The 14,481-nt window shown below is 37.6% G+C and overlaps 1 protein-coding gene across 29 annotated transcripts in view; it reads left to right on the top strand.

Moving 5' to 3' along the window:
- LOC135218273 (ELAV-like protein 1) overlaps positions 1-14,481 on the top strand; it is a 314,052-nt gene that overhangs the window by 202,350 nt on the left and 97,221 nt on the right. For 25 of the 29 annotated variants that reach the window (XM_064254464.1, XM_064254463.1, XM_064254459.1 and 22 more), the window contains one exon: positions 6,919-6,963. The exons of the other annotated variants lie outside the window; for them this stretch is intronic. In XM_064254464.1, coding sequence (XP_064110534.1) covers positions 6,919-6,963 — 45 coding nt within the window. The remainder of the gene's footprint in view (positions 1-6,918; positions 6,964-14,481) is intronic. 29 annotated transcript variants of the gene reach the window in all.

Below are 14,481 nucleotides of genomic sequence, written 5' to 3'. Positions count from 1 at the left end.
GACTTGTAAGTATCTCTCTCTCTCTCTCTCTCTCTCTCTCTCTCTCTCTCCTCTCTAATAATATAATCTCCTATCTATATATATAAATATATATATATATATATATATATATATATATATATATGTGATTGGTTTTTCCGTGAATCTTTACCAGACGGCTGCAACTATAACGTGAGGCTTTCTGCGTTATTTTATGTGATTCCTTTGTGGTGGTTGAAGACTATAGTATGCAAGTCTTGAGCGTTGTACCTGGCATCTTCACGTGTAAACCTCCTAACTGTTCTTCCTCCTCCCCTCCCTCCCTCCCTCCCCCCTACCTCCCCCCTTGTTCCTTCTCTCTTCTCCTCCGCCTTGCTGTTTTGGTCTAGACCTCTGGTTTCATTGTATATTAAGGTTCAAAACTATTGTGAAAGGTCAGTGGACCGTGATCGTGTTTCGCGGTCGGTGGACTTCTTATCCCCCGCCCCACATTTCTAACCTTCTCTCATAACCCCATCCCCCCATTTTTTCCCCTCACTTTCTTGACGTGTCCCCTCGTGGTTCTCTTATGTTTTTCATTTTGTTCTTTCGGTATCCATAATCTCTCTCTCTCTCTCTCTCTCTCTCTCTCTCTCTCTCTCTCTCTCTCTCTCTCTCCCTGAGACAAGAAAAGTATGTATGTAATTATTTTGACAATGAATTGGGGCTGTTAAATTTTTCAACTTGGTATACGTGGAATATATATTTCTAAAAGTCATGTGGATATTTGAGAAATTGTGTAATTCTATGATGAAAAGAGTTCATTCAATCAATTTATTAAATAGGAAGATAAATAGATAAAAAAAAAAAAATCAGGGAGCGCTGCGGTAAAAGTGGTATGCCACTGAAAAACTTGGCAAGGTACTGTGCCTCTTCCTCCTCCCCCGGCCTCATCGTCTCGCGTCTACCTTTACAATGATTGGATTGCGAAATTCGTAGGTTTTATTGAGATATGACCACATCTTCAGATTTACTTGCGGTATGTTTATATATATATATATAATATTATATATATATATATATATATATATATATATATATATATATATATATATATATATTTCCTGGAGCAAGTTACTTCACATGTTAACTAAAATATACAGTGTCCCCCCCCCAGTCTTTGCGGCACTTTTTCATGGATTCCGATGCAGAGTAACGTTACTGTTTGTCTCTCTTATGTCAAGTTGTGTTTTGTCCCCCCCACCCTCCCCCCCCCCCTCTTTTTGTGTGTGTGTGGTGTGTGTGGTGTGTGTGTGTGTGTGTGTGTGTTATCTTTAAGCCTTTATCTTTCAGAAAGCGGCGATTTTTTTTTCTTGAAGGAGCTTTGTTTAAATTGCTCAGAGAAAAAATCTTTTCTTATAGATACGGAGTTACGAGCTTGTGAAAAAATTTAACGTTTCCCTCATTCCTGCGTAGACCCCTTCAAACAACTTGCTCCCCCCCCTACCCCCCCCCTCCCTTTCCCCCCTCCCTTTCCCCCCTCCGTTGGCGAGCCAGGTAACGAGCCAGCACAAAGTTTTATCATTGCAACGAACACACTCGCGCACACCTCGCTCCTCACCTGCATAGTTTCTGTTGTATTGCCACGTATCTCTCGTCTCACCGCGACCGAGCGCTTCTTCTGCTACTGGTACTGCTCCGACGGACGTTGTTGGCTACTGCTCTGAAGTTCGGATAGCCCCACAAATTCACTTCCCTCTGATGACCTCTGTCGCGATCCCTACCCTCCCATTGCTGGGTTTTGTATTTGTTTCGGTGTTATCCGATCGATTACAATGGTAACTATTACAAATTACCGGATATATTTCATTCTTTTCTTTACATTAAAAAAAAAATTCCTCTACATGTGCTCAAGCAAGCCGAGGTTGACGTTTATTGTAAATCATTTCCTGCGGGTTTGTTTCGAATGCATTTGAAGTCGTTTGTTGTTTTACGAATTACAGAAATGTAAGAAAGGATTAACAGGATTGTCTTTTCAGCTCAGAGAATGCCTTTGTGCAGTGTTTTTTATTTTTATTTATTTATTTATTTATTTGTGTGTGTGTGTGTGTGTACGCGCTTGTGTAGTAGTAGTAGTAGTAGCTTTTGTCAAGTGACGAACTTTTATGAAATTCTGTATCTGAAATTAAAGTGACTGGCATACTGAAAGGGCCTCCCTATTACTGTTGTTTATATTTTTCAAGTGAAGTAAACCATCTTACAATATCCCGATTTTTTAGTGTTGGCGCAGGTGTTGATAATGATTGGATTTGGATTTTTCATATTTCGTCTTGAATTTTTCAATGATCATATGGAAACTTTTAATTTTTGTTTTAACGTTGCTTAGAGTCAATTTCAAGAAGTTCCATATCTCTTATGATGTATCTACCTTTGTGATGCACTTTTAATTGCCCAAGATCTTGATGATGATGGTGGTATTCTGCTTTTACTCAGGTTTTTAGTTGTAAGAGTGTACAGATGCGAAGGCGCAACATGATAGCTACTTTTTTTTTTAATGAAGTCTAAATTTGTGCTTGTTCTCTGAAGAATAAGTTCACAGTGACAGCTCTTGGTTATGATTATGTAAAATTAATCTGTGAAAAAAAATCATAGTGATTTTTTCATTAAAGTGTCAAGTATATAAAGAAGAATGTTCTAAGAATATAATAGTAAGTTAATCTTAGAAGAAAAAAGTCTTCTCCAGTTGCAGTTGTTGTGGAACTATATTTTGTATTTGTGGTATAGTTGAGGGCCGGGCATCTTTATCGTAATTGGTTTTTAGTAAAAGTTACCTAAATTTGCGGAATGATTTAGATCTTTTGAAGGTCTGTTCTTAGTAGATTTGACCAACTAAGGTGTACCTTTCATCCTATTTAAGCTTTAAACAACTTAAATAATGTTAAGACTCCATGAAAGCTTGAAAACCTGGCTTAACATTTCGACTCTAGGATTTGGCTTCAGTTCTGTAATATGTGCATACTCTCTCTCTCTCTCTCTCTCTCTCTCTCTCTCTCTCTCTCTCTCTCTCTCTCTCTCTCTCTCTCTCTCGTTTGTTGATAGGTCGCATTCATGCACGGTTCTTATTCACCAATACTGTTTTCTCCATAAGATATTGAACTTTGTGCTTGACGGAGAATGGACTCGACGATGGCTAAAATCGGATAACCACTCGAGTGACAGCAAGGAGGCTAGATGTTGTTTGGTGCTTAGTTTCTCCCACAAAGCACGACAGCGGGAGTACTGAATTCGACTGCTTTTGTAGTGTCAAGATGTGTATCTTGCAGTGGATTTTTTTTTCTCTCATATTTTTGGTTTTCATTCTCAAACGGGTGCTTTTATCCAGCAAGCGAATTCCATGTTAGGGGTTGATTTGAGGGCTTGAAGACGGTAGACAGGGCTTTGACGGGAGGACGAGATCGAACAAAGGCGAAGCTGACACGTGTGTTGTGACTTGGCCTCGGATGTTCGGGACGTCCAAGCTTAGTTAATGGCACTCCTCCGACACTTTATTTTACAGACAACTTGAATGTGTTTGTAAGTGCGCACATGCGTTACGAGTGCCATTCGAGGGACCGGTGCCACATCCCCGCCAATACCTACCTGTGGTTTCTGTACCCTGCCAATAGGGGCCTGCTGCTCGCTGCTCTTAGTGAGGTTACTAGAACGATGCACGGTATGCCTTGAACACACTTGATCGTGACACAGGTGAGGTAGGCCTACTCGGGATGCAACTCCAGATTTGCCCGCGCTTCGGCCCACATTATTCAGTTCTCTGATGGGAAGAATCACTTGTTTGAATGATGTAGACTGTAGATTTCAAGAGTCAATGTTGGATGATTAGCCGGTAAGGTGGCTTAGGTGACTTGAATTATTGGAGAATGGTGTGTAAGGTTGGTCAGTTTCTGATTAACTGGAAATTTCTTGACCATGGCGCTCTATAATTTTGTTTTATCGTTTTTAATTTACCGTAGATATTTTGTAGGTGGATCGCATCTCCGAAATTAACAGGTGTTAGTTGTACCCAGATAATTGGCCTACAAGTCTCTCTCTCTCTCTCTCTCTCTCTCTCTCTCTCTCTCTCTCTCTCTCTCTCTCTCTCTCTCGGTTGTAGGTTGAGATACTGGTCATCTGAAGTATTAGTTGTTAAAAATGAGATTTGCTCCTACTGTGTTTTTAAGGACAGACTCACAAAATAAATATATTCTCTAAAACGTGATCGTGAGAACGAGTGTGTTGTTCTCTAATCAAAATGTTGTTGCAATACGCTGTTATCTTATCGCACATGGTTCGCCTGCATACTTGTGCTTGAGCCTCGAGAGGTTGATGGTAGATGGACGCAACAAAGCGGATTTTTATATTTTTATATTTAAGCAGTGAAAGAGAAGCTGGTCATGGCCTCCCAATAATGCCTCCCACTTACCGACAGAATAATTGCTTACGGGGTTAGTGCCAGCCTTTTGCCATTAGCAACCGCAAGATCGTGCATTATAGTTGGTATCTGCCACATCGTTTTAGAAGAAAGCTTTTATTCAGGTTATGAACTACAGGTTATATGAAAGTCGGTTTCGGTTGCGGGTGTTTGGAGAGCGTGGTGAAGGGTTTGTATAGTATAGGGGAGGTAGATGCGAATGAGTGAGCAGACGTCGTAACAGAAGTAGTGTATGTCAAGTTTTACCAGGTAAAGTAGTAAAGGAATCTTTTAGTCGGCATAATTTGAAATACAAAATTCCTTTACGTCACGTGGTAGAATACGGAGCCAAATTCGAACCGGACGGTCGAGTGGAATTTCTAACAGAATTCTCGCTCAGTTTAGCGGGACCTGTTCTGTGTCCAGAGCAGTAATTCATTGACGATATTATTATTATTATTATTATTATTATTATTATTATTATTATTATTATTATTATTATTATTATTATACAAGACTTACGATTGAAAATTGAAATTAATAGGTAGAGCGGCAAAGAAAGGTGACCTTAATGAACGTGTGAACTAACTATAGAGGCAATGAATGCCTTTGACGTTTGTGGTGAAAATATTAATACTGACGACTCTTGGTAGTATGGAGAAAGAAATCGAGGTAGTGCTCACAGGCATTTTGTACAAAAGGCAGGAGTTGCACAGACGTTTGTTAATGCATATTATCCAGCGGAGTGTGGAATTTAAAAGCCTCCTGATGACCTTCCTACCTATGGAGGACCAGCGGGGCTGCGTCTACGGACCAGTGGTATGAGGGTTTGATGTTGCTATGGTATTATTGCCGTTAAGTCTGCGCATCTAATTGAAATGATCGGTTCCCGAACTAGAGCAAAGTTTATGTAGCTGGGGTCTCCTCAAGTGAATTGACACTAAATGGTGTGTGGTGGTGCCACATGGAAATAGGTCGTCTCTGGTGTTGACGCTTCTCGCTGATTTTTTGGTGAAAGTTGTTAAGAGATGGGATAGAATTTCACATTGGAGTAACAATATAAACTTGACAGACATGGATTACACAGACAATTCTCTTTTAATCAGCTCGCTTACGATTAGTCAAGCATGATCTGTATTGGTATACGGACGCTGTCAATAGCTAGTTGTTCCAATACGAATACTCCCTACACCTTCACGTCTCGTATAGGGGATATGCCGACTGTGTAGACTCGTTTTACTGAAAACCACTAGCTTTCCTGTGGCCTGGACTGGCCTGGTCTGTAGCAAGCTCTAGACCTTGGTCTGTAGGTTCGTATGTTAGGACAAATACAAACATTATTGTAATTTTTTTATATTTCGTCCATTTGAGAATGAAAGCTTCAAGAAGGCAGAGTATAGTTAGTATGACGTAAGAGTAGTTACGGAAGTGCTACTGAATAGAAACGACATAATGATGAAGGGAAGATCTGATGGAGATCGATTGGACATTTTCGCACGACCCCATGGATAAATAGGCGTGTAGTGTCGGCTTGCGAGTTGAAGGACCTAGGCCCTATTCGGATGAAAAGTATAGAGAGGGGAGGGGACGTTTGCTGGAGACTTGTTCAAGATGGAAATAAAAATGATTGATGTTAAAGGTATAATTGTTTACTTTTCACTTTATTGATATTTGAATATTTATTAAAATTGCGTTAAATTTTTATCGCTTGTCATTAAATTAAGCTAATTAATAGATGCCGTTTGCATTACAGGTACTGTAATCATGAAATCAGATTTCAAATTTTTTTCATAACTTTAGGAATTGATGAGTGACTTTTGATTTACTAAGGTAAATTTGCGAAAATAGAGAAAAAAATCGTACTAACCAATTATGTTCCTCTGTCCCTTGTCGAGAACTGACATCTATTGCCATAAGAGTGTAACCGTTTTGGAATTGACTTCGAATTTGGCTTAGGTAACAAACTTAGGAACAAAAATTGTCAGCCGAATAATTTTGTTTTCCGCGAAGACCATCTACTTGTACATTTTTGTATCATGAAATTGACATATTCAGGTTCGGTATTTTTAAAACCTAGAATTGAACGATTGCAATGAAACCAGCTAAAAAATAAGGGAAATATGTGTCGTCGTCTTTTGTTGAGAGGACTGTGAGGTAGCAAAGGAGTTTGGGTCAACGAAAGGAAAACAAACAGGAAAGAATCCGTCCTTGGGTAACGCTTTACAGAAATGTGTGGCTTTTGAAACGCTAGTGTGTTTCATTAGGCGCCGGAATAAAGGAAATGAGAAGCGCCAGAACTATTAATTGAACCCTGTGCAAGGCTAAATGTTTGTGTCAAAGTTTACAACTATGGTCATAATTCCAACAGGAGAGAGATTTAAGAAGAAACTTTCAGAACTAATTATCGGTGAATTGATTTTTTCCCATTCCAGATGTTACGAAGTTTATTTGTTCGTTATCCTGACTGCTCTGCTCGCCCATAAACTTCTGATGTTTATCCTTTCTCTCCACAGGTGAGTGTGGGCCGCCCCTAGAGACGTCAGTTCCGGCAATCTGCAGTGAGCGATTTTCTCTCTCTCTCTCTCTTCTCTCTCTCTCTCTCTCATATATATAAACTAGTATTTTTTTGTTTTTGTTTGTATAAAGCAGGCCTTTTATGAAACCGGACATGGTTGGGTATTGTTGACAGTGTTAACGTTACGAATATTTATTTTGAGTTAGGAAACATCTGCTTGCAATCTCTAAACCCTGATGATGACATTTTAGAGAAGTGATCACATTTGACCAGAAGGATTTCAAACTAGGTAAATTCGTTCATGCAGGTCGTGAACTACATTATTATTATTATTATTATTATTATTGTATTATTATTATTATTATTATTATTATTATTATTATTATTTTCATTGAGAATTAAAGGCCACAGTAGTGATAAAAAAATATTTTTGTACAATGTTAAAAATGGCTTGGAGAAACTGTCGGATACTGCTCCGTATCTCTCTTCAGTCCTACTGATCCTGATATATCAATATTATAGCCTTGTTACGGAGGTTCCGCAGTTATTATTATTGTTGTTATTATTATTATTATTATTATTATTATTTTCATTTATTTATTATTATTATAATTTTTTTTTTTTTTTTTTTTTTTTTTTTTTGCTCTATCACAGTCCTCCAGTTCGACTGGGTGGTATTTATAGTGTGGGGTTCCGGGTTGCATCCTGCCTCCTTAGGAGTCCATCACTTTTCTTACTATGTGCGCCGTTTCTAGGATCACATTCTTCTGCATGAGTCCTGGAACTACTTCAGCGTCTAGTTTTTCTAGATTCCATTTCAGGGATCTTGGGATCGTGCCTAGTGTTCTTATGATTATGGGTACAATTTCCACTGTCATATTATTATTATTATTATTATTATTATTATTATTATTATTATTATTATTATTATTCAGAAGGTGAACACTATTCTTATGGAATAAGCTCCCAGGGCTATTGACTTGAAATTCAAGCTTCCAGAGAATATGGCATTCATTGAAAAGGAAGTAAGAGGGAGGTAAAGAGAAATACAGAAAGAAGACATCTTTCTTATTAAAAAAGATAACAAAAATTAACAAATTAATGAATAAGTAAAAATGTAAGTATATTACATGTGGTGTAATGTCTTACTGGGAGTACCATACCCATTATTATTGTTGTTATTACTAGTAGTAGCAGTGGTAGTAGTATCATCATTATTATTGCTATTATTTGTGCGTGCAGTATGGTTTCGAGCGATGGATCCAAGAATATTTGGGAGCCGTGTTTTGTAATTGGGTGCTTTTACTTGATTGGATGAATGCGGTGGGTAGTTTGTGTGGACGTGTGCTGGGTAGCGATAGCTTTCCTCTGTGATCTTCATCGACCTCGTAAACAGAGAGCCTTAACTTGGGATTAGTCATATTTTCTTGCCAAAGATATGGTGTGGCTCCCTTAGAGTTTAGGCTTTCTTATATCTTGTATTGTGGGATATTTTTTTTATATATTTTTTTTGCAATATGACAAAGTCTACAGATAATTCGACATTTTAATGTGGAGTATGAAGGACGTCTTATATATTATTTATAATTTTTGTGATCTTATCGTCGTTCGAAGGTTTTTTTTTTTTTTTTTTTTGCGTTGATTGTCGACATTGGAAAATTAATTATTCCAGTCGTCTTGGATTCTATCGGTTACTTCGTAGTGATGAAGTGGAAGGAAGTAATGAAGTGTCCTCTAGATTTTGTCGTTTATTGTGACAATTTATTGTGACAAATTTGGAAAGTAATTGAAACCCATCCTCATGAAAAATCTTTCAAATTGGGTTCACCAAATAATGGAATAGAGAAAAGGAATAATTTTTGTTTAAAATATTGATCTGGGACACAATCGGTCCAGTTTTCTTGATGTGGTATTTGTTACTTTTTTCTGTGTGGTCTGCGCTGTAGTCAGCCATTTTCCAAGAATGACAATTGTTGACATTATAGCAATTTAAGACTCAATCCATTATACTGGAACTTTGCCTTCAACATTTTCGTCGTGTACTTTGTTTCGCCAATATACAATAGATTGTTGCTGAAATGTTTCTCGGAAAGGAGACGTATTCTTTCCTATATTCCTGTTGGCAAAGTTTTTAAGTGTCGGATTCTGCCACGCGTAGAGCAGGACGAACGCAATAGGGCTTTTTGCCAAGCCTATGGCATTGCTACCTTGAATGTCACGCTGTTTTTGTTTTTTCCCCTTGGTCCTCCTTCCCTTTCCGTGTAATCATCTGGCTTCGGTAACTTACCTTGATTTCGCACCGGTTAGTGGTCGCCCACACTTACGAAAGTCCTTATGAAATCGGAACATTTTTATTGTCCGCCATTGTTTCTGGATGAAAGTTCTGGTGGGTCAGCATCTGTTCCGGTGTCCACTTTTCTCGTAAGGGTTGTATCAGAAGCTCATTCGTGTCATTTTCCTTACCGTATCGTTATCAGAGTTGACTGAAAATGAAATGTGAATACTTCCAAGCCTATTCCATATTTATGCATCATGATCTCAAATTTTCTTAACTTTGTGCCATTTTATTTTTCCTTTTACCTTATTATATTATTTAATGGCGCTACAGGCAATTGAGGGGCAAACAGCGTGACAAAGATTTTCATCATACGGTTAACAAGACTGATTCCTGTGTCATTTAGAGCAACATTCTTAATTATAGAAAGGGAAATTAGTAATGCGGCCCAACTCAGTGGAGAGCCAGACAGTGCTAGAAATGACCACCGGGTTCCCGATGCATGGGAGCGGCCTTTGTCCGGCTGAGGAACACTGCACTGCCGATACTACGTACTTCATAATGGGAGGTCAACCACGGGAATTTTGCGATGGTTCCTTGGTACCAACCATTTGGATCTCAGGCGTTTGCTGGTCAACTGATCCAACATGGGACGTCAATTATTAAGACTCTCTCTTGAGTATTGTGATGAGAAAAACCATCCTCCTTCGGGAAATTTGAAGAAAAAGTCAGTTTTAAATCAAGTTTGCTTCTCGCGTTTCATGGAATTTTATTGGAGGTGTGTAGTTGACTTGTTTCTTGTTTGTGATCATAGTTGCTGAATTTGTAGTGGTGTTAATATTTGAGACGATTTAAAAAAACTGTTTATTCCCGAAGTCTTCAACTTTGGCAGTTGTGATCCAGACGATTTTTTTCCCAAGGAGTTAAGGTCATTATTTGCTCCTCTCTCTCTCTCTCTCTCTCTCTCTCTCTCTCTCTCTCTCTCTCTCTCTCTCTCTCTCTCTCTCTCTCTGGCTGTTTAGGCAGAGTCTGGAGAGCTGTGTCCGTGTGATTATGTAAGACGTACTTGACAATTCATCTTATGGTAGGAGGAGTATCATTCCTAATTACCATCCCTCCATCGATATATGGATAAGATTTTCGAGTGCATTTCTGAGTAGTTTCAGACTTCTTAAAATTTCATAAATCTTAATTTGGGATAGGCTGTGTGTGTGTGGAACTACGAATGAAGGTTTATGGAAAAAATTCTTTGTTCAGCCGGACTGTTGCTATATAAATGGATCCAGGATATGTTCGGGCTGTATAATGCATCCATAGATGGAGTGTGAAATGTTCTGTTTTGACGAACATCAACAATTTTTATGTTCAAGGCAACCTGGAAAACTGTTGTTCGATGAGTCATGGATTGACAGACACGTGTGTTTCACACAGGTCAAAGTGGGAGAGCTGAATTATCTGTTTCTGTAGTTTGCTTAACATATAACAACTCATTTGCACGACATCGTCGTGTTGCAGAGTTCATTTTGTGGTGGATGTTCTTGACTTATGGAGTTATGTAGTCATTATAACATGTTCATATTGATATTCAAAAAGACAGTATCATAATGGTCACTGAATTGTTATCTTGTCTGTCCAGCCGCGTCTCGAAGTTTCATTTTTTTCCCTCATTTGCCTTTTATGACGCAGTTTTGCTTATAGAAAGTTGAATGCCCTTGATAGGCGTCTTTGTTCCATTGGATCTTCACAATTTGGTTAGTTATAACATTAACAATGATTTGATACTTTCACCGGAATCTTTTTATTCGTATTTTTTTCTTGGATGAAACTTCATGCGTATCCAGAATAAATTTGCCTCACGAGTAGAAGAGAGTTTAATGAGGCCTGCCTCCGTGTGTTAATGACCAATCATTGGAACTTACTTTTTAGTGAGAATATGTTGCTATACCTGGCGCACTTCATGTATAATCTTGTTGGAAGACGATCAGTCTCTTCAGTGAGTCTAAAACCCATTTATTCCAGAGAGACCTATGGAGAGGTCAACCTCGCCATGAACTAGAACTAAAGACACCAAAGAAAAGGTCTATGAAGTGTCTATAGAGTAGTCAGTTCTCAAGTATAAATAAGAAAAAAAACCGCACCCAAGAAATGCCCAAATCAAGTGTTTTGATATAGGAAAATACATCAATAGACATTTAGTGCCGTGTATATGAAAGCTCGATTTGGTCTTTTCTTAGGTCTTTTGTGTTCATACTTGAGGATTACATACTCTGGGCACTCCATAGACCTTTTCTTAAGTTCGGATTTATGGCAAGGTTTATCTCTCCATAGGTCTTTGTGGGCATACTACTAGTATAGGTGCAAAGCGCTGTAATATGACGTTCGTCACTATTAGACAGCATGACCTGTTTACTATTTATCTTTTACCTCCAATAGCCGTCTTACACATTACCTCCTCACCGCTTGTGTTGGATTTTCTAGTTACTCAAAACCTATGCTACTCCACCTACTCCTTTTATATATATTATATATAAATATATATATATATATATACTATATATATATATATATATATATATATATATATATATATATATACTATTTACAGCTGAATAAATGTTTCGTGTTGTCATTAACCTCGCTGCACAGATCTTATAACCTATTCGTTTTTGGATCTATAATTTTCTTTTGGTTAACATTTAATCTTGGTACTTTATTTCTATTTCACCTTGTATTTTACTTGTCCAAAATCCCCTCGTCGGTCAGCAAATAGTTGTCGTCATTAGAGCAAAGAATGGCATAATTTCTTCGATTTTGCACAAAACCAGGAACGTGAGTCTGTAGAGTAGACGAAGCTTACATTGTCCTTTTTTTTACCAAGGAAATCGTTTACAAATAAACAACCGTGGAACATTTGGAGCCAGTACTGCCCAAGTAAAGTGTGTGTGTCTGTAAAGCCACATTTTTATAAACGGAGGTAGGAATATATATATAATATATATATATATATATATATATATATATATATATATATATATATATATGTGTGTGTGTGTGTGTGTGTGTGTGCATGTATGTTTGTATGTATTCTTATTCATACATATTTGTCTCTTAGATATAGGAATTACTTTCTACATTTATGTGTTTTTATGCAGCTTATATATATATATATATATATATATATATATATATATATATATATATATATATATATTATTTATTTACTATCTCAGAGGCAAATATGTAAGAAATAATATATATATATATATTATATATATATATATATATATATATATATATATATATATATATTATTTATTACTATCTGAGGCAAATATGTAAGAAATAATATATTATTATATATATATATATATATATATATATATATATATATTTATATTTATATATACGTATACACACACACATATACATACGTACACTGTGTAAATCAGTTGTCAAATATTTTAATCCTTAATTTTTTAAATATATTTTGCAAAGTGGTTGGCCATAAACAGTGACAGTACCCTCCGTGACTTGAGTTACGGGCAGTTTCTAACTCCACACTTGTGATAGAGGACTTGATGGGGAAAGATGGATCAGGTGGGACAAGAAGGGAGCTTTGACCACGCCCTTCGGGTCAACCATTTCGTGATTGGCTCTCCTTCATCCCTCCCCTTTCACATTTCTTTCACCCTTGAGAGCTTTCCTCTAAACTCTTCCTTATCCGTCACCCCTTTCAACTCTATTACCCTTTGTGGTTATTGCCCAGGGCATCTCAAGATTTGCTGATCTCAGAAAGCTGATCACAGTGAAAGAATTTGTGCTTGTAATACGCTGGAGAGAGAGCGTCATGGGCATCTTTTGAATTTTAAGTGTTGATACTCGTCATGTAAGGTTGAATGTATAAACGTATTTTTCAAAGAAACCCCTTTAAAATCTACAGAAGTAATGCCTGATGCAGGATGATAGCACCTCTCAGAGTTTTATTAAACATGGTTAGAAGTAGGGGTGGGTGTAAAGGAACTGTAAAATAAGCTTTAGACTCATTGTATAATGCTAGATCAGTTTTAATGTTTTGCAAGTGAAATCCTCGCCTTCTCTATTTTTTTCATGTGCCTTGAGGTAGGTAATGTTATAGGATATGCATTGTTATGGAAGTACACAGATGGTTTGTAAAGTAATGATAACCCTATATAGGTCAGTTGTTTGGTTTAATTTAATTTTAAATGTTGAACTGGTACAGTAAAAGAGAGGCAGAGATGAATAAAATGAGTAGAAAGAGTTATTGTGTATTTGAGACTGATAGTGGAAGTGACTGTGAAGGTGTAAGGAAAGCAGTAAGAGGTTAGTTAATAAAAGCAAAGACCCAGAAGTTGGTGAGAATTATGGATATATATATATATATATCACATTCGTTACATAGTTTTTTGGTTTAAACTATGTCATCTGGTGGAGTGTTACCGTCTCTCTCCCTCCCTCACCCCCAAAAAAATCACGAGCCGTGCACACACTGTTACCTCCTTGAGGGTTAAGCTTTTCTTTTCCAGTACCTCTTTCACTTTATGTAGCCAATCGTTTCAAGGTCCTTTCCTTATTCCTTCCAATTCCGACTTGTATACTCTCATCGCCTCCTGTTCATCCTCCGTTCTTTCCATATGACCGAACCATCTCAAAACCAGTAGGTAATCCTTGCTTTTCATCTACAGTAAACCCTCTCTCTTGTCACCTGTGCATCTCCACATATATCACTCTTTCAGTTCTTTACTCTACCACAAACACTGCTTACCATTTCGTCTCGTCACTCACCCTCTTTCTTCCAGTCACATACGTGTCTATTACAGCTTCCGAGCTCGAACATGCAATATTGAAAGAAAGGGATCTGACGAACATCTCAACTTCAGGTAGCAGGTCTGTGTTGAAATTATTATTGTATTTCACTGCCGTTTTTTCTTTCTCTTTTTTGTCGGTGCAGTGAGCGGCGGAACTTCCCTTGAGAGCCACAACGAAAAGAGTTTGTGCGTAGGATAAGAGTTTGTGCGTAGGATGTGAGGAATAATACGGATACTGTTTAATCACAACTGAATTTGGGGGGAAAACCATTGGTGGTCTGACAGGTCATCGCATTGTAGCTTAACCGATTTTTAGCAGGTTTATGATAAATTCTTCGCAGTGTTGAATCTCTGGAAGAGTAAAGAAACTATAAACAAATAAATGCCGGTTATTCATACAAGCCATCTATCCGTTGATCAGTTCACAAAGTTCGAGGATTAAGGCCTTTCACGTCATGGT

Source organism: Macrobrachium nipponense, chromosome 9, assembly GCF_015104395.2.
Source record: "Macrobrachium nipponense isolate FS-2020 chromosome 9, ASM1510439v2, whole genome shotgun sequence".
NCBI classification, from domain to species: domain Eukaryota; kingdom Metazoa; phylum Arthropoda; class Malacostraca; order Decapoda; family Palaemonidae; genus Macrobrachium; species Macrobrachium nipponense.
This window is presented reverse-complemented; position numbering and strand designations above follow the sequence as displayed.